At 42.8% G+C, this 24,643-nt stretch overlaps 1 protein-coding gene across 1 annotated transcript; it reads left to right on the forward strand.

The window, feature by feature from the left end:
* Positions 1–24,643, forward strand: zmym2 (zinc finger, MYM-type 2). The gene is made up of 26 exons (XM_026294940.2): positions 1–959; positions 4,635–5,336; positions 5,716–5,884; positions 7,459–7,613; positions 8,287–8,435; positions 8,969–9,131; positions 10,026–10,238; positions 12,307–12,457; positions 12,708–12,823; positions 13,339–13,464; positions 13,913–14,063; positions 14,324–14,496; positions 14,604–14,769; positions 14,934–14,962; positions 15,159–15,300; positions 15,392–15,513; positions 15,792–15,942; positions 16,259–16,350; positions 16,630–16,693; positions 17,849–17,970; positions 18,055–18,244; positions 18,389–18,531; positions 19,578–19,692; positions 20,309–20,551; positions 21,123–21,267; positions 22,101–24,643. The coding sequence occupies exons 1-26, from the start codon at positions 957–959 to the stop codon at positions 22,321–22,323; spliced, it is 4,218 nt and encodes a 1,405-aa protein (XP_026150725.1). The 5' UTR covers positions 1–956; the 3' UTR covers positions 22,324–24,643.

Below are 24,643 nucleotides of genomic sequence, written 5' to 3' on the forward strand. Positions count from 1 at the left end.
AGCCGGGTTTTCTGTGCGCAACTGGCGCAAACAGCTGCACGTCTGCGCCTTGTGGCATGCTGGGAAATGATGTCAACTTGGCTTCATGCGCAAACGGCTGAGTGCTGGAAAGGTAGAGGAGTACCTATGTGAGGTGGTGATGTGGCCGGGGTTGGTCTGGCGCAGCCGCTGATCGCAACAGCGTGTGTGCTGGGGGTTTTGGTGCACAGGGGCAGGCTCACCCCCGGCTTCAGCCCACCTCTCTGTCCACCTGGCGTTGACGTTGGACGCAAGGTTGCATGTCAGAGCTCATTAGCGCCGGATCCTTGTTTCCCTCTTATCCACGTGAGTGCAGCTTGGCTCATAGCTCTGCATTGCAGTGTGGACTGAGTCTAGACCAGGCTGTTTCTCCCCTCAGAGCGCCGCTCAGCTGCTTTGCACAGACTCTCTCTGGTGGTGTGATGCATCTTTTGGTTCTTGCCGGGCAGGTGTTGCACAGGGAGAAGGTGCCTTTGGGTCCTCTGCTGATATTTTGACACCAGTTAACCCCACGGTCACATGTGGTCTCTGGGCATAAGGTCTTCTCAACTACACGCTGAAGTTTGGTTGCAGTGCACAGTGGGGAAAGCTCTGAGACCTCATCCTGTTTTTGAACCGTCATGAACATCTTATAGATCTTGAATGTTGTGCAGTTTTTGCTTTTCCTGTCACGTGGTTATCGAGAGCAATTCTTCCTCCTCCAGTTGTTCTGTTTAGATCTTTACAGTCATCTTTTCATGGTTATGCTGTAGTGACACATGCAGTGTTGTTCTTCAAAGGCACAGGTAGTTTCACATTCATTTCACTCCCCTACAGCTCTGAGGAAAACACACATTTGACCTTGTTTTTCTGCCCAGATGTTAAGATTTCCAGCATCTTTAACTCGTATTTAGCCTTTTCCTGCTCTTTAAAACATCAGAAGCTTGAGGAGAGCTGCCATGGTGAGTCACTGTTGGTTGATCGGCAGAAGTTCTGCCTGTAATTTGATAATTGATTTTTTCATTGAACAGCTAAACACCAGTCACGTTCTGGTTCTAGCTTCTCTAGTCTTATGATTCGATGCCTTTTCTTGTCGTACTTGACGGTAAACTGAGTTCTGGACTGTTGCTTGGGCAAAACGAGAAACTGGAAAACGCTGCGTCGGCTCGTGGGGAATTGCATTAAGCATTTTGGACAAATTTTGTGAGATTTTATAGACAAAAAAAAATTAGTGTGATCCACCTGGAAAACAGTCTGGAACACAAATAAAAAGTTACTAGACAGTTTTCTAAATGAACCTATTAATGATGTGGGGTATAAATCATTATTAGTAGTTTTCCAGTGGTCACTAATAATAATGTCAGTGTAGCATAACATGGGTTGCATATGATTGGTTGTGTTTAACACAATCAATACAGGATGATATTTTCAGTGTGTGGTCCTGTCCTGCTGTAATGTCTGTGTTTAATGTGTAGATGTGCTGACTGAAGCTGATATTTCATTTCTGGACTGAGTTTGTGACATTGATATCTGATTAAATGGAATAAAATAAAATACTGGGTTTGGTACATATATGGTATATTGGTATCAATGCCCAAATATTGTATTGGCACCTGCACTCAAAGCCCTACTGCTAAACTATTGCATTTATTTTGTTTGCCCTCTTTTTCTCGCCAAGTGAATCTTGGTCAAAATGTGAACTGCTCATAGTAGAACAACTCCCTGTTTTTAGAAGTAGGCCATGAACATAGATGTCCCGGGAAGTCTGCTTCTTATACCTGAAGGAAACTGAATGTAGTTTTGTTTTTGTTTTTTTTCTTTTCAGGTACTGATGTTTTATTGTTTTTTTTTAGGAGACATGGTTAAACAGGTCCCAGTTTGTAACCATGTGATGTGTCACTGAGCACCGTGGGGATGTCACACTCTCCTGCTGGGCCCCACATCATCCCAGGGATTGTTTTCATCGAGATATCGCTGTGGTGCTGTAACTTTTGTCCGATGCACCCCACGGTGCTGGAGCCAAAATGGCCGCCACGGTGACGTCAAGGCAGGGACCTGGCTTCCTCTGGGGTGTGGATTGTGCTCTGTCATAGCTGTAAAGGTTGTGTTCAGGTGCTTTCAGAGAGCATGGGGCTACATAGATCATTGTCTGCACAGGACTGTGTGTGTGGGCTCACATCTGTTTGTGCAGTTTCTGTGCTGCAGCTGTCAGCAGTGATGTGATGTGCGGCTTAGAGCCGCCCTCACTGCTGTCTGACTTGAAAAGGAGAATGTGACAGAAAGAGATCAACAGAGTGCGCAGATATCCCCAAAAGTGCTTAGAATAATGTTTGATCCACAATGTGCCAACAAATCAGTCTGCAGCATTTTTTGATTGTAGTTCTGTGGATTTATTGAGATACTTCAGAAACTCACGCTTATTAGCATTTACCTGCTAAATGCATGTTTACATTCAGGTCTTCCAGCCTTTAAAAGCACCGATCACATTATTAAATGTAGCTTACGAAGATCTTAAATATTTTCTTCTACCCAGACATCGCGAGTATTTAACTATGAATAATAGCAAAAACAAATGGCCTCACCAGAAGTAGCAAATCTGCAGTTCTGTTGTTCTCTGGTTATATTGAAATAAATGTTGTGGTTAATCGCATTGCTCATCTATGTTCTGTATCTTATACAGGGCCTGTTGAATAATTCATGATATTATTAGGAATGGACTAATTAATTCATGCTCTACTAGTTTTCAGTGACATCTGTGATACAGTGATTGACATGATGGTGAAAATGGGTGTCGGACTGTGGTCTGTGTGCTCGGAGGTCTTAAAGTGTTAAACTGGTTTGAGGAGCCCTGACACTGAACGCCCCATCTTATTGCTGAAAAGCACGCCATTTATTCTGTATTCATCCTGCGGCTGGTATCCACGCATTTAAATATTGTCGGCCAACACGACAGCACCCAGATGTAGAGCTCGGAGGACTGGTCCCTGTGGTGGTGGGGCTTTACCGTCACCGTGGCAACCAAGGTGTAGCTTCTCTGGTTGCTGGGGGCAACAAGAGAGAAGCTGGGTGGAGCATCAGGCAGGTTTAAGGAGCAGGGAGGGAGGTGAAAGTGCGCAGGTGAGAGGAGGAGGAGCCAAGTTTCTCCTGTTACTGGGCAGGTTGTAGCGGTTCTAAAGCCATAGAAACATCTGTTGAGCTGCTTTCATAGTGTTAGTGCAACCAGGAATGTTAGGTTAGGTCCCTAGATGCTACCACTATAACACGTATTCCAGGAAATATTAGAAACAAACTATTCAGACCCTTTGCTGTGGCTCCAAATTGTGGTCAGATGGCTCCTGTTTGCGTTAATTTCCCGCTGAGAGGGGTGTAGAGCTTGACTGGAGTCCACCTGTGGACTGACACTGAATCGATTGGACAGAGTTTAGAAGAACACACCTGTTTATATAAGGTTCCAAAATTCACACTGGATGTCAGGACAAAACCTAAGCCATGATGTCCAGGGAACTCTCTGTAGACATCTGTAATATAACTGTGTTCGGGTGTGGATCAGGGCACGCCTCTGAAACCATTTCTAAAGCTTTGACTATTCTCAGAGGAACATTGGCCTCAATTATTGCAAAATGGGAAAAAAGTTTGGAACCACCAGGACCGTTAGACTTTGCTGCCTGGCCAAACTGAATAACCAAACGATGAGTGAATTGAATAAGACAGAATGGCAGAGTTTCAGAGCTGGTTTTGCAATAGTTCTCAGCTCTTTCAGAAGCTGATGACTCTGTGCGAAGGTTGCAATAAAATCCACAAACATGTTCCTGTAACTCACCCAAACCTGTACTACTGTACACACGGTGAAAAGATTTTTCCATTTAATATGTTTTATGGGATTCTAATAACCCTAATACTGTACAGAACATTAGAATACACCACCTCGGGTTGTGTTACCTTTCAGGTTTTTATAGACCAAATGATTAGTTAATCAAATAACTAGTAGGTAAATTGGCAATGAGAATAATACTCGGTTTCAGTCCTAATGAATAAATGATGAATAAAGTAATCTAATCAATATAATACTTGTCTGAAGCTGTGTTCAAGGCCTAAGTACAGTGCTGAAGAAATTCATCTGTTATCAGGTAGAGCTGCTCAGATTTGTCCTGCAGCCAGTTGACTAACAATTTAGTTTGAAATTTATTTATTTTACTACGTTTTCCAGCAGAAAGTCACAAACGTGACTTTGTTTGTTTTGCTCTAAGACTGATGGTCAAATAAAACAACCCATTTAAATGCATCACCTTCTTTCTGTAGGAACCTGTGATTTCATTTCATAAGCAAAGCTTAATCAGTTCATCTGAAAATATTATACAGATCAATCAGTTGATTCAGAACATTCTGGTTAGTTTCAGGTTTTAGTTTGCAGTAAAAGGCTCATATCTGACTCACTCTCGCTTTAAAATTAGATGGATGTTTTACAGTGTTGGTCATCTTAATGAATATTTAATATCCAAGGCAAAATGAAGCCAAACTAAAGATTTTGGGTGGACAGGTGAGGCTGTGTGGTGGGAAGCTTGTCTCTGGGGATACCTGAGCTACCTACAGTGCTGCTGTCTCCATCTACAGTAACTGGCTTTTGTTTGTGCTGCCAGGTGGTTGCCTTAGTGATGGACGGGGAGTCAGAACCAAACCCTGCCATAGCAGAAGAGGCGGGGGAGCCGGTGGAACCCATGGATGCCACTCCCTCCACGCAGCCACAGACCACGCCCCCCAGAGAGGAGGCTGAGGAGGCAGTTTCCATGGTTACGGAAGAGAAAGCCCCAAAGGAAGATGGCACAGAAGACAATGATGATGATGTGGTTCTCGTAGGAGAAGATGATCCCCAGCCTTCTGCCACAACCCTTTCTCAAGACACACCCAGCAGAGACTGCCTAGAGCCAGATGCTGCCACGGCAACTGTAGACATGTCCACGGCAGCGATGCCCACCCACGTCCAGACTCCTCCCGTGTCTTCCAGCACAACAGCGGTGGCAGCACCTCCAAAACCACCAACCACAGCAGCAGAACCTATTGTCATTGATGATGAGGAGGAGTCTGAACAGAAATGCACCCTCTCCTCCTCACCAGCGCCCCCTGGAGGTTCCGCTGCATCCAATTCTCCAGGTGCACTCAGCAGCACTGAGCCAGATTCAGAAATCAGGATCGCCAGTGTCACCACACTGGGCTCCAACAGCCAGAGAGGAAGCTCCACTGCAATAAATACTCCATCAGGTCCAGTGGACCTGCAGACGGACATGAACCTGATGATAACGACACTGACATCACTGCAGGGTGGAGCAGCAGCTGTCGCAGTGGTGAGGATCAACACAATGGATTTTTTTTTCAGTTTTCATTCTTGTAATTTATTTCCACTTGTACTTTCTCAAACAGTGTTAATTAAAATGTGGCTTATTTCAGGCAGAGTGAGTTCTGCTGGTGTTGCCTGCTGGTAAACTCTGGTGTTTCTCTCTGGCACTGCAGCTTTATTGTGGGCAAAGTTAATAATATCACACTGCTGAAAACTGACATTTTTGCCAGTATTTATTCATCCAATATGCACTGACAACTCTTGTAGTTGAGTCAGTGGATTCAGTGCAGGTTTTTTTTTTTTTTACACTTTGGTTCCTTATCACCATGTTTGGTAATGTTTTGTCACTACAGAGAGACCCTAACCCCAGCATTGTCTGTCTTTAGGCAGGTGAAGGCCAGGCAGAGGAAAATGGTCTGCAGATCAGCAGTGCGTTCAGCCTGAATCCCGATACCCCATCTGGTCGAGTAACAGCCTCCTTCAACCCTGGGCGGGGCTCAGGCCCCATGGGCCAGCTGGTACAGAATGGAGACACAGGGGCTCACAACAGAGCAGGTGGGCAATTTATTGTTTCACTCACAGGTAAAATCCTACAGTTGAGACCAAACGTGGAGCACGTGGCTTTGTAGCGGCACTGTCCTCTACAGTGTGTGACATTAGAGAAATCTGAGCGTTGTTTGCTTATTCTTTGATTACGCTGTCACATGAATCTAGTCACCATCATCATGTTAGTGGTAGCACTTAATATACCACCTCATCTGGAACTGAGTTTAGTGTGGCACATTAATCTGGACTATAATCTGAATTTTACCATAAAACCCTTTTTTGTAGTGTTTTTAAACAAAGTGTAGAGATTATGGTGATTTCAGACTCTTTGATTCTGACTTTCCTGGATGGTTTTGTCTCATCTCGCTGGTACCTGAAGCAGTGCACACAGGCCTGTGTAGTTTAATGCAGGGCTGTATTTGGTCTGAATGCTTGGTGGCACAGCTACATGTGTGTTGGAGAAACAGGAGTGCGTCGCCATGTATAGAATTAATTAGGTGTCATAGCAGGGATTTTACAAGAGTGAACATGCATCACAAAGAACTGGACAAGGCTCTTAGTCAGGAATTACTGTGACAACAGTGGCAAAAGTCTAGAATAATGTGTCTCTATGTATGTTTCTGTCACTGCAGTGTCACAGTGCCACAGGTTTCAATTCTGTCGTACAAGAAAAACATTTCCTCACTGAGCAGAGATGATATTTGTATTAGAGAAAAATCAGATTACTGACCAGCTGTGTGCAAAGTAAGTAACCAAGTATTGTAATTCATGTAAACTAAGTCCGGTGTTGTCCTGAGACCTACAGCCTGAACCATCACAGACCTCAGTAACATCACCTGTGTGCACGCAGTAAAATCTGAGTGTAGATGGTTTACAGTTATACTTCCACCCTGTCAAGTTGTAGCTTCAAAAGACAAAGAGCCAAACACTGTAAACTACCAAATCCTCCCCTGCCATGCTGGTTTTTAACATAGAACACTATGACTTGTGGGTAATTGCCTCAACCAAAATCTGAAGCATTGCAGACCTGTGGAGAGTGAGTATAGCTTTAATAGTTCCCAAATGAGCCATCAGCCACTTTCTGATTTCACGGTGGGACAGTCATCTTGGCTGTAAAGTCTGTGATTTGATTTGGTGGGGCGCTGGGATGGGCCTGAGACAGCTTCACGTTGCTGTTGAGCTCCAAGCAGACTCCAGATGGTGCTGTTGAACAATGTGGTACTTTTCTAAAACTGACCCCTGGAGGCTTATGTTTAACGGATGCATCAGTTTCATGACCGCGGTGCATCACGTTTGGGCGACCACGTCTTTCTGCACAATATCTTATCTGGTTTCATGATTTGGCTGCAGATGCAACTAGTGTGAAGCTGTGCTACTTTATGCCAGATCAGTTTATGATGTTAAGTCCACACTGGACTTAGTGCAATTCCAAAATGAGGAAATTGGTTAACTCAGAGAACAAAGATAGTTTCACTGTGAAAAAACTGAATTGTCCTAATAAATGTATTCACTCTTTTGTCAACTCAGAAAGCAAAGACCCTGTAGGATGGAAACAGATGTTAACTTTCTTTCTATCCCTATAGACTCATGGATCTCCCAGTCAGCTTCAGTCCCCCGCAACCAAAAACAGACAGGGGTGGACTCTCCGTCACCAGCCACCTCCCTGCCTAAACCTCCAGGCCAGTCTTCCTCATCTACTTCCTCCTCAGGCTCCCAGCCACAGCCCAGGACAGTCAAGGTGAACATTTTATTTTATTTGAAAACTAAAAATTCACTGTTAGGAATTCAGTTTTCCATCCACCGATTGTCTGTGTTTTTATATTTCTAGATAAAGCATGCTGTGGTAATTCATTTTTTAAAGTTGCCTCATTTAATTAAGTTGAAAGTGTGTGCGCACTGAAACAGCCTCCCAGACACACAGCTAAGAAGCAGCACTGAAGCAGATTCAGAAGTGATGCTGTTAAATAGCTGTGACAGTCATTTAATGTTATGACGCTGCAGCTACCACTGTGTTAATGTAACAAGGCAGGAAAACCGGCAATTTATTTACTTTGAACAACAAGTGAGATTTAACACAATATTTCTTGTGTTCATCACCTCATTTATTTTCTTTGCTTCGTAGCATATTTCTCTTTTGTTGTATTGTTCTACTGTATTTCGAGGGAGTGCAGCAGCAATAGTAATAGATCATTTGGGGCTGTTTTATTTCTTTTTATTTTCTACAAGTCTCTTTCACTTTTAGTGCCGTGTTTTTCTTATTAGCTCTTACAGTTAAATTGTTACTAAATGTTTGGATGAAGATCAGATTGTACAAAAAGTGAAAAGTCTCTGTGGCTGCAAGGCTGAAAAGCCTGAAAAGTAGAGTGAGACCATATTTACTTATTGCTGTTGTAAAACTCCTGTTCCTCCAGGTGACCTGTGCTAACTGTAAAAAGCCACTGAAGAAAGGCCAAACAGCCTATCAGCGCAAAGGCTCTACCCACCTGTTCTGCTCCACCACCTGTCTCTCTGCCTTCTCACACAAACCAGCCCCCAAGAAGAGCTGCACCATGTGCAAAAAGTAAGTCTGTCTGTCACATACGATGCACAGAACTTGTTAATGCACTGATGCAAATCACAGAATCGGGTCAAAAGTTCTTACTTTCACTCGGTCGACTAGATATTTAAACAAAAGACTTATCCTTCCTCCTCCATCAAAGCACACTCCCACTATTTTTGCAGTTGTTTCACTGACTGGAACATTTTAGGTTTTCTATTGGCTTCAGAGCTTCATAAATTCAGGTATTGAATACTTAAAACCAGGCCCAAAGTAGAACTGGGCATTGGAGTCCATCCTTAAACATGCGGGGTACATTCAAATGTACTGTGGTTTCAACAATAAACTAAGTCTGTGGTCCACTTTGACTTTCAATGGAAAAGTAAGAAGACTTTCCAGGAGGTTTGAGTTAGTTTGTGCCAGTTAATAATTCACTTTTAACTCATTGCTAATTGTAAATGCAGCATGTAGTAACGAGGCTTTTATTCTTTTTCATTTAAGTTTTGCATGGTTTCTGCTAATATATTTATGCTCTGTGATGTGTCTGTGCTTTTCAGGGACATCACAAACATGAAGGGTACCATCGTGGCACAGGTGGACTCCAGTGAATCTTTCCAGGAGTTCTGCAGCACCGGCTGCTTAGGTGCATACGAGAACAAGCAAAACCCACTTAAATCGGGCCTCAAAACCAAATGCACTGTCTGTGGCAAGCTCACAGAGGTCAGTCTGTCTGTCGCACTGAGCAACACGTACTGTTTGCCCCTCTGCTAAATATTACAAACTCTTTTCAGCAGAATGCAGTCCAATGTAGAGTGAGCCTCGGAGCTGAGTCTTGTTAGGTTTCAGTTTCTGTTAGTTACTTCCATCTTTGTCTGGGACGTTTGTTTGAAACACGGTCTCCTTTCGCTGCTTCACCGTCTTCCTCCTCAGGTCACCTTCATTCACTTTGTCTTTTCTTGTTCCTTGTCTGCCTTTGCAGTTCTCACAATTACTTTTTCTGTCCTGCCACTTTACTTCTCTCCATCCCTTCTTTTCATTTTGCCGTCTCAGGCCCTGCAGGCAGAAGTCTCTCTCTCTCTGGTGTTTTGTAGCTCGCTCCTTCAGTGTTGGGCTGTGGGATTGTTCTGTTACCATCATCACTGTGCCAGCACCTATACATCTTAAAGTCATGTGCATTATTTATTTCCCCTGCTTGATTTCACATTTCTCACATTTAAAAACAACAGCAGTGGCCCTGACAAACTATGTAGAAATGATTTGCAAACTACATAATCTGGCTGTAATTAAAAAAAACTATCACCTTTCCTTCCTCTTGTTCGCTACAGATTTATGGCTTTATTTTACAGCCTGTTTTGTTATGTTGCATAGGGTGTCGTCCTCGCCAGGTGTGTGATGAAGTGAAGTGTTCCTTCACTGGTATTGTGTGTACTTACACTCAAATTATATCTGCATGTTGATTAATTTTCCACACTTGGGAACTCCACTAAAATAAAGGGAAACAAAATGTGAAGCATATTGACATGGCTCTTAGAAATGTGCACTTTAAGAGAAATGTGAATGAAGGTTTGTTAATCTCCGTCTTGCTGCCCCTTCTGCATTTCTCTCCGTCTACAGATCCGGCACGAGGTTAGCTTTAAGACTGTGACCCATAAGATCTGCAGCGATGCATGTTTCAACGTTTACCGCAGGGCCAACGGGTTGATCATGAACTGCTGTGAGCAATGTGGCGACTACCTGCCTAGTCGAGCGTCAGCCAACCACTTCCTGCTGGTCGACGGCCAACAGAAACGCTTCTGCTGCCAGAACTGCATCAGGGAGTACAAGCAGGTACTGTAGACCCAACCACAGGCTGCAGGTGTGTACAGTTTGCCCAACTGGAATCTGTGTGATTGATTTGTTGATTTTTTTTTTTTTTTTTTTCTACCATAACCATTTAAAATTACAGCTCTGCTTTGTCAGATGATTGATTGTCAAAGTTTCTATTAATTTTATTGACCCTCCTATAGCAACACATGCACAAAGACATGCATGCTAATAATAGATCAACATGCATGTGAGAGAGCAAATGGTCTGTTTATCTATAAAAAAAGTAAAAGACTGCTCAAATTTTGAAGATTTAAAATATTTTAGAGATGATGTGTGTGAAGTATTATACAGAAAATATTCAGTGGCTAAATTAGATCATTTCAGTCCATTTAGAGACTGTTTTTACTTCTTCCAACATCTTTATTTGCATGTTGGAAGCACATTATATCAATTTTTGTTTTTGTAAAAAGATAAAGTATCTCATTGTTTATGGTGCAATTAAAAAAAAAAAAAATCACAAGCCAGTGTCCCTGTTTGAGCTGCCAGTTGTGTATAGGAGACACAACCATTTGATTATTGGCAGGATTTAATAAGACACTAAGTCACAAACTTGAGGTTATGGCTATAAAAACACTAATACACAGTATGTGGTACGTGCTTCAGATCGGTGCTCAGCACACGTCTGGATCTCTTTTAAACCTTTAGTGATTCTGTTTCATGTCCTGCCACTGTGATGCAGGGAAAGTGGGACACCTGGCTCTGTAGAGATGTTCTTATGAACACAATTCAAATGACGAACAGAACATAGCAGAAACTTCACCACAGGTTCAACATCTGTATTAAGTGATCTGATTAGATTGTTTATGCATAAATTTGCATAACAACAAGGGAGCACTGATTTTCCAGATACTGCTGTGGCCTCTTAACATTCAGATTGGTGGCAGATGTGTAGGACGGTACTCAAAGACGAAGATTTTGATATGAATTAATTTTGCTAATTAGCGAGCTAATTGAATTAATTTGGATTTTTCTTGCAAACATGATAAATCAAGAACAACAAATAGGGGTGTTGTCATATTTACACCATAGGTATCACTCCATATTGAATAGATGGTGCTGCATAGTTTGCATATGAATGAGGTGAAACACTTTTTTTAAATGTTTTTATTTTTTTTTATTGGTATTGTCGATGTCAAACGTCCAGTCAACATACGTCGTCTTTTCTGTTGTGATGGAAACGATGGGGAGACATAAGGCAATCCCAGTGCCTCCTGTTAGTAAATACGCTGCAACCAAATTGTGTTGCTAAGCAATATTATTCAGAAATTAGTTTGAATTGTATCTGTTGCTTAGCAACAACAGCTTATTGGACACGATACTAACAAGTGGAAGCGACCATTTGGTTCTGTCTCATTTGAGTCATATAAAAAATTTCAACAGTGGAAACAAACCCGGCCGGTAGAAAAAAAAACAGTGAAAATAGTCAGTGGATGCTCTGTGGCCTCCACTGGGCTTTTAAATGAACTTTCCTTTCCAAATCTGACCAGCTGCATCGTTTTCATATCTGTAAATAGAATAAAAATCCAACACAAAACTCAAACATTGGCAAACTGTCACTCCCTCTGAATATCTAAATCATCCATTATTGCCAGAGAAGATAGTCAAAGTCTTTTAAGCCTCAGTTTTATAACAGTCACCTTACCGAGGGTTAAATTATTTAAAGGGAGACCCCTTTAATAACCAAGGTACCCAAGGTTATTGTTCAAAAGGAGAATCGTCAGGATCCATCTGGGTTTCAAAAATTTGTAATATAATATTTTCTTTGTCCTTGGACTTTTTATGTCCCTCCAACTTAGTGCTTGTGTGTGTGTGTGTGTGTGTGTGTGTGTGTGTGTGTGTGTGTGTGTGTGTGTAATGTGAATAAAATACCTCAAAACGATAGGATAGAACGGTTTTTGCGACTGGAGCATCTTTTTAGTTGAAATCAGTTGATTATAGAACCATTTTCATTGTTTTATACATCAACCTCATCAATGACTTATTATATCTTATTGTCATAGTAAAGCATTGTCTGCTCACTTTGTCCCAGGCCCACAGTAAACTAGCGAGCTGCTTGACCTGCAAAACACTGATCAAGACGGGCGAGGTCCTCCACAGCCTCGGAGCCAGCGGCACCATGGGTTCCTACTGCTCGGTCAACTGCATGAACAAGGGCAAGCTTGCATCCACCTCCTTCATCAGTGAGTAACCAGACTACAGAAACCAGAGAGTTAACAAGCTGGAACTAGAAAATTTCCATGCTCAGGGATATTCAAAAGCTCCTGTTAACTTATTTGACCACTCCTGACCATTAGTATTCATCCCAGTAAACCAAGTAGTGTTACTGCACATAAAAGCTATCAGGAGGTTTGGAAAAGTCCCAAGCTTGTGTAACAAATGCATTTTCATGTGTATGTGTGTGTGTGTTTGTGTGTGTGTGTGTGCCTGCAGACACAGAGCCCACGTGTCACTTCTGTAAGAGGAATTCATTACCACAGTACCAGGCCACACTTCCTGAGGGAAACATCCTGAACTTCTGCAGCTCACAGTGTGTTACCAAGTTCCAGGTGGGGACTCTTTTGTAAGGCGACACATATCTGGGTCCTTCTCCAAAACAAATGTTACAGATAAACTGATCATACTGGTCATCGTATCCCTCTGATGTTAACCCTGATCCACAGTAGGTTGTTGATATGGGTATGTGCATCTATATGTTGTTTTACAGACAGATGAAGATCAAACTAGATGCACTGACAGTTTAATGCTGCCTGTGCATAAATGTGAAATCGTAGGAAAACCAAGATTAACCATTAACATGTACCTGTTTAACACATTCTCATGAAAACAGTGGACCTGATTATTGACAAGAAAAATACTTTGGTCAAACTGTTTATATAATATTACCCACATACAAAGACTACATTGTGATGACTGTCGTGATTGTCAGTGTGTTATTCACTGTAGCTCCATTGATTACTGTGCTAGTACAAACAGGTGGTGTGTTGATATACCCAGTAAGATATAAGTCGGCTGCCGGTCAGAGAAGATTTAGATTTTCTCCGTGTGATGTCTTTCTTCACAGAATGTTACGCTTCAGACCACCACCAATGGTCAGGCGCCACTGTCCACTACAAACAGCACCGTCCAGCTGAAATGCAACTACTGCCGAGGAACATTCAGCTTGAAGCCTGAGACTTTGGAGTGGGAGGTGAGACCTCCTCGTTCTCTGTCAGTCTGATGGCTTTTCTTTTTTTAAACCATGAATAAAAGTCTGTAGTAACTGGTTAACGTGAATATTTGCTGGTTTTCTAAGAGCTTCGTGCTAATAAAATGTAGGAAAATGATTTTGGTTTTGGTCTGTTGGTCTTATAAAATAAGGCATTTGTTTCTGTCAGCAGGACGATTATTGTGGGATGTTTTATACAAGTAGAATTCAATGAATTGAGAAAACAACCATATTGTTAACCAGTAATGAAAATACTAAATAAATAGCTGCATGGGACTCAGGTGTTTCTCAGAGCAGAGCAGGGGTTATTGGACAGGAAAAAAGTCAAATCAGAGTTTGTCAGTGGGTTTTAGCTCACGACTGTGTACCTGTAATGACTCTTAGACCCAGAGCACGTATAAGACACTTCTCCAAATGTGTTGCTCTTCAGGATAAAGTCCACCAGTTCTGTAGTAAGACGTGCTGTGAGGACTACAAGAAGCTGCACTGCATCGTGACGTTCTGTGAGTACTGCCAAGAGGAGAAGACGCTACATGAGACGGTTAAGTTCTCTGGGGTCAAGAGACCGTTCTGCAGCGAAGGTACTGACCTCCTGTCCTCCAGTACATCTGATAGATCAGTCATTTTCTAGAAAGTTCCATCTCCCATTGTGGCTGCTGTTATTAGGTTTTCAGTGCCTTTTGTTTCCAGCTGTGTCTTCATCTGTAGCCATCTTTGCATATTTCTTCTTTATATTTCGGAGGTTTTATAAAAAGCCTGGATTTTGCTTTTCAGTTTATGAATCATCTGCCAGTTATTCTGATTCTTTTTTCCCCCTTTTTCCACCTGTTGCTGTTTCCAGGCTGTAAGCTCCTCTATAAGCAGGATTTCATCAAGCGGTTGGGTCTGAAGTGTGTCAGCTGTAACCACTGCAGCCAGCTGTGTAAGAGAGGTGTGACCAGGCACCTCGGCGGCATGACCAGGGACTTCTGCAGCGATTCATGCGCCAAGAAGTTCCACGACTGGTACTACAAGGTCAGCTGATGTGGTAAAATGAATGTTCACAAATACTGAAATAGTTAAGGGAAACAAATGCATACATTTTTGTGAATTCCCTAAAAGTGTCTCCTTGTGGCCACTAGGCGGCGCGGTGCGACTGCTGTAAGGTGCAGGGTAGCCTGACGGAGTCTGTGATGTGGAGAACGGAGATGAAGCATTTCTGTGACCAGGAGTGTCTGTTGAAGTTCTACTGCCAGCAGAACGAGCCCATCATGGTGACACAGAAAGGCCCCGAAAACACAAGCATGGGTACAGACCAGAGTGTTTTATTTAGAGGAATTAGTCTTACTACAAATGGTTATTTGTAGCATAATGACTCAAACATATATGAGACTGCTTGTCTGCTAATGTTACTCAGACTTCATGAATTAAAGGATGTGATTTATTTATTTTTAAAATGTTCCTCTTTACAGGGCTTGAAATTCAAGGGGCCAAACTCGGGGTAAGTAAGACGATGGAAAATGTGCCAGTATCCTATAGTTTGCTTTGATATTTCCTTTGTTTGCTAGAATCTTATTAGTTCTTGTTTTATCTAAAGTTTTTCCTGTGCTTTTATTGTGAAGATGTAATTCTTCCTAAGAGCAGTAGACACATTTATAATTAAACCTGTGTTTTGTTTTTCCTCTGCCTTATTGCAGATGGCGAACCAGGGAACTGTGGGCTACACTGGTGGAGGTTTGATGAGAGATGTTAAGAACAAGGCCGTGCTCTGCAAACCGCTCACCCTGACCAAGGCCACGTACTGCAAGCCACACATGCAGAGCAAACTTTTACAGACAAGTAAATGCAGCGTCTTGCTTACAAAATAGGTTTTTGCTGATCACCCTTTGAAATCATTACTTATCATCATTCACCATGTCTGTGTCCACAGATATAGATGATGGTGTGAAGAGGGAATATGTTCCAGTACCCATTCCTGTGCCCGTGTTCATCCCCATGCCCATGAATATGTATTCCCAGGTCACTCCCACTCCAGTCTCTCTGCCTGTACCGGTAAGACCTTATAAACCCTAATGCAAACATGAGGGTTTTCAGTGCTAAAAAACAAACACTTACCTCGTTAAAGTGTTACCATGGACAATATATGAATGTTAAAATGCCAGACTGCTTAAAACGACCCATGTTGAAGATTGTTGTACAGCAACAGTACAGCAGATTGTTGTACTGTTAAAAGAAATGTTATTAGCAGTCTGGAAAAAAAAAAAAAAAAAACTTTTTGAGAATTTTACCAATCCAATTAATCTGAATACTGTGTGTCCTGTTCTGTGCAGGTTCCTGTGCCTGTGTTTCTGCCTACCACCCTGCAGGGGGCAGAGCAGATCATCCAGACCATCAGCGAACTGAAAAGCAAGGTTCCCGCTGACCCGGTGGAGGCTGACCTGCTCTCCATGGCTGAGATGATCGCAGAGGACCAGAAGCCAGGTAGGCTTGGATGTTTGGATTAATCCATTTGAGATCAGAGATTTGGTTAATACAGTACTAAGCACAGTACTAATCCAGTTCTGTTCTTGATTTTGATTTACCGGATAATGACCAACACTTTATTTCAGGACTGGTCGGCTATAGTCCTCAGACTATCAACAAACCCACACTTACCACCACAACCCACCACAGCACTGGCTCTTTCCAAACACAGTGTCTTGGTTTTAAAATGTGCAGTCTAACAATGGTTCTGTCAGATTTGACCAAACCTGCAGGAAACGATGACAGTGTGGACCTACCTGCCTGTGTGTTTCAGATGTGAAGCCAGTGAAGGTTGAGAAGGAGCAGGAAAGGGGGGAGTCCTCATCATCCAGCAGCAGCTCTGAGGAAGAGGAGGAGAAAGAGAAAGCGGAGGACGAGGAGGACGTCAAGGAGGACAAGGAGGAGTATGTCAAAGAGGACAAGGAGGAGGACATCGAGGAGGACGTTGACGAGGACAAGGAGGAAGACGTCAAGGAGAAGGAGGAGGACGTCAAGGAGGACGTCAAGGAGGACGAGGAGGAGGACGTCGAGGAGGAGGACGTCAAGGAGGACGAGGAGGAGGACGTCGAGGAGGAGGACGTCAAGGAGGATGTCGAGGAGGATGTCGAGGAGGACGTCAAGGAGGATGTCGAGGAGGACGTCAAGGAGGACGAGGAGGAGGACGACAAGTACGAGCCCGACCTGGACCTGGAGGCTGACTTCTCTCTGGGTAAACACCGACATGTTGTTCCTGACCCGCTGATGCTGGGCAGTATGTCAGGAGCAAACCTTGTCATGGCAGGTTATTGTGCAGGGCGCAGCCTTTCTGTGTGACTTTTGTTGGCCAGTAAACCTTTTTGTCTCCTGCCACCATGGTACATATGATATGCAGGACATCACGTCATCGTGCTGCGACTTTGTAGATGCACTGAGCTGAACGACACATTGATACAGGACACACAGATGCTTCATCCCTTACACCACAGGTCTAGGCCATCGCATTGGACTTTGTGAAGTAAATGTACATGTTAAAGAGAAATTGCTGTAACTCTTTAACACTTTAAGTTCAAATTGATAATAGGTATGTAGGATACAAAGACAAACATACTGGTATGAACAGTGAGTCAAAGTTTGCATTTATTTGGTCTCATTCAAATTCGAAAGCCAAGAAAATGAAGAAACGCTCTTAAGTTGGAATCGGTTTGTCTGTAATGCACACACCGTCTGAACCTGTGTGCACCATGCCTTCATTCTGTGTGCTGAAGCACCTCTTATGTAACAGCATCTGACTCCATGGGTTTTTTAATGGATCGTTATAGTGATTGAGATTCAAATTCCTCCCTCTGGTTATTTATGGAGCTGTTGACATCAGCTTTACCAGGACTGAGTTTAAGATTTGGTGGACTCCCCAGAGGAGGAGAGTGAAGTTATTAATCTGATCTCTTTTTATTTTTATTGTTTCGCTCCACTGCCCACTGCTTACGGCTCAGTGATCATATGTACTTCAGCTGCAGGCTGACTGCATGATATTACGGCTGTTTCTTGGAGCAAAACATGATGGTGTCAGTCTCAAACTTCACTGAGAGCCACATTTATAAAACTACTGCTTTGTTCAACTTTCAGTACTTTCATATTTCACTTCATTTTGAAATCTCTAGTTAGTATTTCCCAGGAGTGTTTCTGACTTTCAACAACACTGATGGAAGAGCACATGCATCTGTTTGCATTAGCTTTTGCTGAACTGAATTGCTGAGTCCCTGATGCCCCAGTATGTAAATTCCTGTACCCTGTAAGAAGTGTTGTCTGCATTCCTGACTGGATTTACACGTTCACCATTTAAAAAAAAATAAGAAAATGATTCAACCGATGATATTTCCTGTTTCAGCCTCAGAACCAGTTCCAGTCCTGGAGGGAATGGACGAGGACATGGGCTTCTCTTTACCTCCTGTCCTGGCAGACAAGGAGGAGCTGGAGGAGTCGCCGCCTCGACCACAGCCCAAGAGACAAGTACACACTTGTCATACATATAACGATTAGAAACTTTGTACTGTCCAACTTTTCTGTTTGGTAACTGGTGTTTTTATGTTGCAGGGGAACAAGAGACGGGCGGTAGAGGAGGGCTCAGATGCAGCCTCGTACTCTCCTTCACATCGAGCAGGCAGATCCTCAGAAGGACGATCGCTGCCTCTCAAAGCTCGCTACGGAATCAATGCCTGGAAACGCTGGGCACTGTCTCCTCACCAAACAGATGACACCAAAGGAAAGGAGGGCTCCAAAGCAGGTGAGCAGACGTTCATTAGCTTACACCCTTGGCTCAGTAGCTACAGCGTGAGAATCCAGGTGATCTGCTTGTCCTGACAATTTTAAGAACATGACAGAGGTGCTTTCTAACAGGAGTCTGTATCTGTTCCCATCTCTCCTGCAGCTCGATCTCAAAGTAATCTGTTGTTGCTGAGTTCAGAGGAGCTAAACGTGGCTCTTTCCCAATTTGTCAGGGAGGTCTGCAGACCCAGTGGGGAGCGCTACTCTCCAGACAGCATCCTCTACCTCTGTCTGGGGATCCAGCAGGTTGGTACCGAGAGAATCAGAACATCAGAAACACATGGTCTGAATCAGACAGTCAACAAATTAATATTGACTTTGAGCTTAGACATTTACATTGCACCATATGTGAGTACATACAGTTCATAGGACATATTGTCCTGAGGCTGTATCTCCCTGTCAGAGATTAAAGAGCCAAAGCATGTGATCACATCCTGGTCCCTGGTATGAGCACATACCTTTGTTGCATGTGCCTCCATGTTTCTCCCACTGGTACCATGTGACTATTATTCATATAAAAGAAAAACTGCAAATAGGTCATAACAACACATCTTTAAAAAAACTATAAAAAATAAACAGTAAAACAATGGTGAGGTATTTCTGGTAGTTCCTGTAGCACCAGGAGCATTTTGTTGACAACCTCTTTACCATCGTTAACTCACTAAAATAACATTATCTTAAAATAACGCCACATAATAAGTAACTTTTATAATGTAATAAAATAATATACAGTAAATATTCACATGAACTAAATATAAGATTTAGCATTGTTAACTTGTCAATTAAAATGACATTAGTAGTGGTTTTTAAGGTAGGAACTAAAGTTTTGGTGGGTGTTTGCAGTAGGACACATATTACTCACGCACGGTGTTCCCTCATGCTCTCCCATGTGAGAAGCAGCACAGCATGGTGGAGGAATGGAGCGCACTTTCTAACACAAGACTGTAAGACAAACTTCATCTGTTTATGGAAAACAAGATTAAACATCCGATTGTTTATGTCAAGTTTGATCTGTAATGTATCTGGAAACATTGTCTGTTGTAGTTTGCTGCTGCTTTCAGTAAGCTGGATTGTGGGTTGTACAATTTTCTATTAGTCGACCAGAAAATAATGTTTTAGTTTCCGATGTTTCTCAGTGTACAGATTATTGTGTCCGGTGATTATAACTCTTTGCTGTTCACATCCTGAAAAGCAGTGATGATCGTTTTAGTATGAGGACACTGAGGATTCGACATCAGACTGCAGCTTTTATTTGTTGGGCTTTCTTAATGTGAGTTTTGATGTGTTTGAAGCATCTTCATTCCAAAGGCCGGAAGGATGATCTGTTCAGCGACCCCTGTTACCAGCAGTTTGGAGAAGAGCTCAACAGGGTCCTGAAGGACTGGCAGCCCAGTGTCCTTCCCGATGGTGAGTCCAGCTAAACTCTGCCCTGCACCAAATGACTTAATGTTTGAATTTTGTCAGATTTCTCAAACTAAATACAAAGTTGGTCACATTTTTAAATTACCACATACCTTGAAGAGGACGTCTGGGGTAAAAACACGGGTGGTACAGACTTGTTAGTGTAGTGTTGGTCTGAGCGGTGTCCAGTGATTATAACTCTTCTGCTGTTCACATCCTGACACCCTGTGATTGCACCATAATCTCATATGAGGACGCTGTCTCAATCCAACCAGCTAAATAAATAAATATAAAGTATGTAGAAAATGTACTGCTCTCTTTTAAAGGTCCTGGTTCCTCCAGTTAATTTCCTTGAAACCTTTCTCAGAATTTTCTGTTTTGCTGATATTTAGCAGTTTTCAGTTTTTTACTACACATTTAGGCAAAAGGAGAAAGTTCTCTGCTCCATTTCATTATATTCGAATTAGAAAAAACATAGCATATTATGTAGTAGATAAGTAAATGGTGAAGGTCATAAATATTAGTTTACTTCCGTTTAATCTCCATCTTGAATAGTGAATAGGATGGATAAGGATGGGTTTTTTTCCAGAACAGATTTTGCAGCATCTGTCCCTCTCCCCAGGCTCTCTGTGGGGTCGGGTGGAGGAGCAGAGCCTGTGGAGCAGTCAGCAGCTCGGTTTGCAGAGTCCTGCCACTCTGCTTCGCTCGCTGGTTTACCTGAACACCAAATACTTTGGCCTGCGCACCGTGGAGCAGCACCTCCGCCTCTCCTTCGCCAACGTCTACGGCCCTGACACCGTCCATCCTGTCACCAAGGAGACCACTGTCTGCATCCGCGTGCCTTCCATCTCTCAGGATCACCACGGTGAGAGGGAAAACATGAACCCTTTGGGACTTTTTTTAAAAGTTTGCTGATGTATTGGAGAAATATCGAATTATCAGTCATTATCATCCAGCTCTGATCTTCCTGCTGGTGAAAATCTATTTATATCACCACTACTTTTCTCTTTCCTGCTGTAGGCAGTAAATTATAGAGGCTTTTTACACCCAACTGCAGGTTTTTGTTGGACGTTAGACATCCGTAAACAAAGTCGGGTTGCAGTGACAGTGGACTGTGCTGCTGGAGGCAGTTCAGTCCTTTTTTGTTGTGATGTTTCAGATGGAACTACCTGAAGTAAATGGTCACCAGTGCACAGTAGCTAGGAAGATTGGTCTCTAATAATTGGCAAAAGTTCCATATTGTATGTTTGCATTTATTTACATTAAGGCGAGGAGTTAGACTAAGGGCTGATATGTTAAAAACAGTGAATAAACATCGCTTGACCCACTGTAACCTTTAGGAATAATAATGAACCAAAGCTGAATGTGTGTTTGTCACATTAGTGGTTTGCTCAACGTCTCAGACATGTTTTATATTTGGCTTTTTGGTCCTTCAGTGCAAACAGAGTCTAGGAAGAGGAAGCGTAAGTTGGAGGATGGCGATCAGGACTATGAACCAGAGGGCGACTCAGAAGGCTCCACTGTGCGCTGCCCGGTTAAGAAGCACGAGTGTCGCTTATACGAGCTCTACAGATCCAAATGGTGGGTTCAGTATCGTTACTGCAACAGCTGACATTAGAGAAATGTTCTTTACTATACCTTCCAGCCTCCCATACCTTCCCTGTATACTGCAGACAGTTTATCTAACTGGGGGTCTTATCCAGGGGAGCAGAGTGAAATGTTTTAATTACACAATAAAGATCCTAATTATCAGCAATTCTGAAGGACTGGTGTGAAAACTATTGATTATTGTTGTTAAGGTCTGTCAATTAAATTAAGAGGGCTGCAACTACTTCCATAGTAAAATAATAAATACCCAGTGCAGCTTCCTGCAGACCAAGGTGAAATCTTAAATGTTGGTTTCTAGATTCCAGGTGTTTGGGAAGAAATTTACTTTACAATTACAAAACAGGGAAATTAAAGAAACATTTGAGAAGCTTTTTATTTTTCTGTCAGTGAGTAAGTTCTGATCACTAATTAAAACCTGACACTGATATCTGTGATGGCAGAACCATTATCTGTAAGTTACGGTTTGGTTAGGGAAGGCTTTGGCTGCTGTCTCCATAATTAACCAGCTTGATTTCTGCATTCGAGTCCTGTGATTATAACTCATTGCTGTTCACATCCTGAACCACAGTGCTGATTGTTGACAAATGAGGACCTGCCATAAACAATGTCATGTTTGTCTTTGGTACACGAGGAAATTCACAACACACCAACTTTTTTTCCCTTCACCTTTTCTTTCTACTTCTACACTGTTTCCTGATTCACTTTCATTTCTCCTTTCCTTCGACTCTCACCCTCACTTTTTCCCTCCTCTGCTTTCTCTTCCCCTCAATCTATCCCCTTTGCTCTCTCTTTCTCCCCCCTTCCAGCCCGGCGCTGTTGCAGGAGCGTCTAGACGTCTTCTATGTTCAGCCGGACCTGGGCTGCGGCCCTGATGACCCGCTGTGGTTCAGCTCCACGCCGCTGGAGCGACAGATCCTGGAGAGCCTCCTCACCAGAGTCCTCCTGGTCAGGGACATTTACACAGATAGACAACACCTAGAGGAAGAGGAGGACGAAGGGGACAGGGGTGAAGCAGCTGGGGGAGAGTAGCGGTCGATTGACATTTGGTTAGTAGAGTCTGAACTGAGGATAGCTAGTGTGAGTGCTCTGCCCATTTACTGTCTGGTCCTCCTCATCCTCCTTGCTGCTTTGCTGTTTCCTCCTGATGAGGGACGTCCACAAAGGAGACCCTGAAAACACAGAGGATGATGAAGTTGCAAACTGAGGTGGAGGAAGAGGCGATGAACCTAGCAGACAAACCTTTTCCCTCTCCTGATGTCAGGAACTAGCTGGGATTAATAGAACAAGACTAAGAAGGTGCAGCTGTAGTTTGTTCTTACGGTCAAACAAGACGAATTCTGCTTGAAGATGAATTGATGGTTACGATATTTTGAAAAGCTAGGACGTGCTGTTGAGCACTGCCAACAATTCTGTGGGTGTGATGTGTTTGTAGTGCTCAGCAAGCCGCTTAAATATGTTTAAACTTTAAACAACACAGAGTCACGCTTTAACAAATGGCTACAAACAGGTAGCAAGCAGACACACAGAGCGAGGGGCAGGGCATCATGCAATTACTGTTTCTCCTCCACACCTTCACTCTAATGGAGAGAGAGAGATTGGATGGTCTGAGCTCGGGAGAGAGCATCTTGACAATTTTTTACAAAGAGAATCAAAAAGGAAGGGGGAGAAAAGGGTGTGGATGAACCTGGGAGCACCACCCAGGAGAGGAGATAGTTATGAATTCCCAGCTGGTGGGTTGAAATTCCATCTTCATACTGTAAAAAAGCCAAAACGATGCTTGTTGCAGGATCTTCTCAGGTCGACATTAACTACTGTTCCCGTTTTAGCAGGTAATCGTGTTTCTAAGTGCACACTATGTTTCAGATATATATTTAAATGAATTAACACTAAATCTACAGCAGAGGAATCTCATTCTACTGACTGGGGCAGGTGGGGACACAGGTCTGATATACTTTTCCCCAGTGCTCCATCATTTATGTGGCTTGAACATTTCTGCTGTTGAGCTCGTGGTTGAGTGAATTTGGCATTTGAAGGTTGATTAACACGCTCAGTTTGTAAGACCTCTGCTCAGGTTGGAGTGCATTAGACTTTCACCTTATGTTTGCTTTGTTTTCCGTTCACTTTAAACGAAGGCTGTATGACGGCTGAATCCAAGCAAGCGCCTCCTGTTTCGGTGATCCATTATAATGTCACAAAAATAAAACCAACTCTTCCAGGCTCTGGGGATTTGCTGATCTTATCTGATCTTTAATCAGGCTTTCATGTATTTTAAAATGTCTGTAAACCTCAAGGTTGAGAAATTTGTCTGCGTGGGGTCTTTCTGTTGCATTTTTAACTGCATGAAGATGGAATTTCTCACTTTCCTACGCGTTGAACGCAGCACAAGATCCGCAGATTCTTCCTCTGACAGGGTGACCTGCTGTAACTCACCTCTCTCACAGACTAGTTTCTTTCTTCCCATCATCCCGCTGACTGCTCTTCCTCTGTCAGTACTGCTCTCAGGCAAAACCATTGCACCACAGACGACTTCGGTTCATGAAGGCAGGAGTCAGTACTGATCCCAGGACAGTAAGGGGGAACTAAACCTTGAGTTAGTTCTTTCTGGACAGACTGGACTCTGTGGTGTTTGGTAAAGGCAACCTGCCGACATGCTGCATTTCTTTATAGGACGTTAGGGGAACTTTCATTCATGCGATGTAGCATTACACATGTACTAAGCCCAGATTGGGTTGCTTTGAAGTGTAAATAGCTGAAACATGGAGTGTATTTGAGATGGGCTGACATGCAGGGACGATAGGAAAAGCACCCAGTGAAACCTTCAGCTTGAAGCTCTGCCTCCTCTGCAGCCTTTTTAAAAAGACTGATTATTTGTCATTTTATTAGTTTGACTGTGTCCTCTTTACTCTGGCATGGGATTTTTAAGGGTGCCAGACATGAAGGACATGGGTTATTCAGAACTTGACTATTTTTGAACATTTGCTTTCTGTATTTGTCCGTGTTTGAATTTTCCTGGCACGTCTTGGTTATTTTTGATCTCCATTAAACTTGATAATGCTTTAGTTTAAAAACCTGGCACTTCATAAGTGTCCTATTCTTCTTCCAAGCTGTTTGTTAGTACTGCAAGACAAAAGCTTGTCTTGTAACAAAGAACTGGTTGAACTTTTTTTTTTTTTTTTTTCTCCCATGATGTAAACTCATGTTTTCTTTCAGCATTACACTATCCATTGATCGTTTCTTTTGATATTTTTTTTAATTTATGTTGTCAAAGTCTGTTGTTTACGTTTTTGACTTTTGTTTCAATTTCTTTTCCTGACTGATTCAATAAATTGGAGAAGGTGTCATCAAGTTA

The sequence above is a fragment of the Mastacembelus armatus genome, chromosome 21 (genome assembly GCF_900324485.2).
Source record: "Mastacembelus armatus chromosome 21, fMasArm1.2, whole genome shotgun sequence".
Lineage (NCBI taxonomy): Eukaryota > Metazoa > Chordata > Actinopteri > Synbranchiformes > Mastacembelidae > Mastacembelus > Mastacembelus armatus.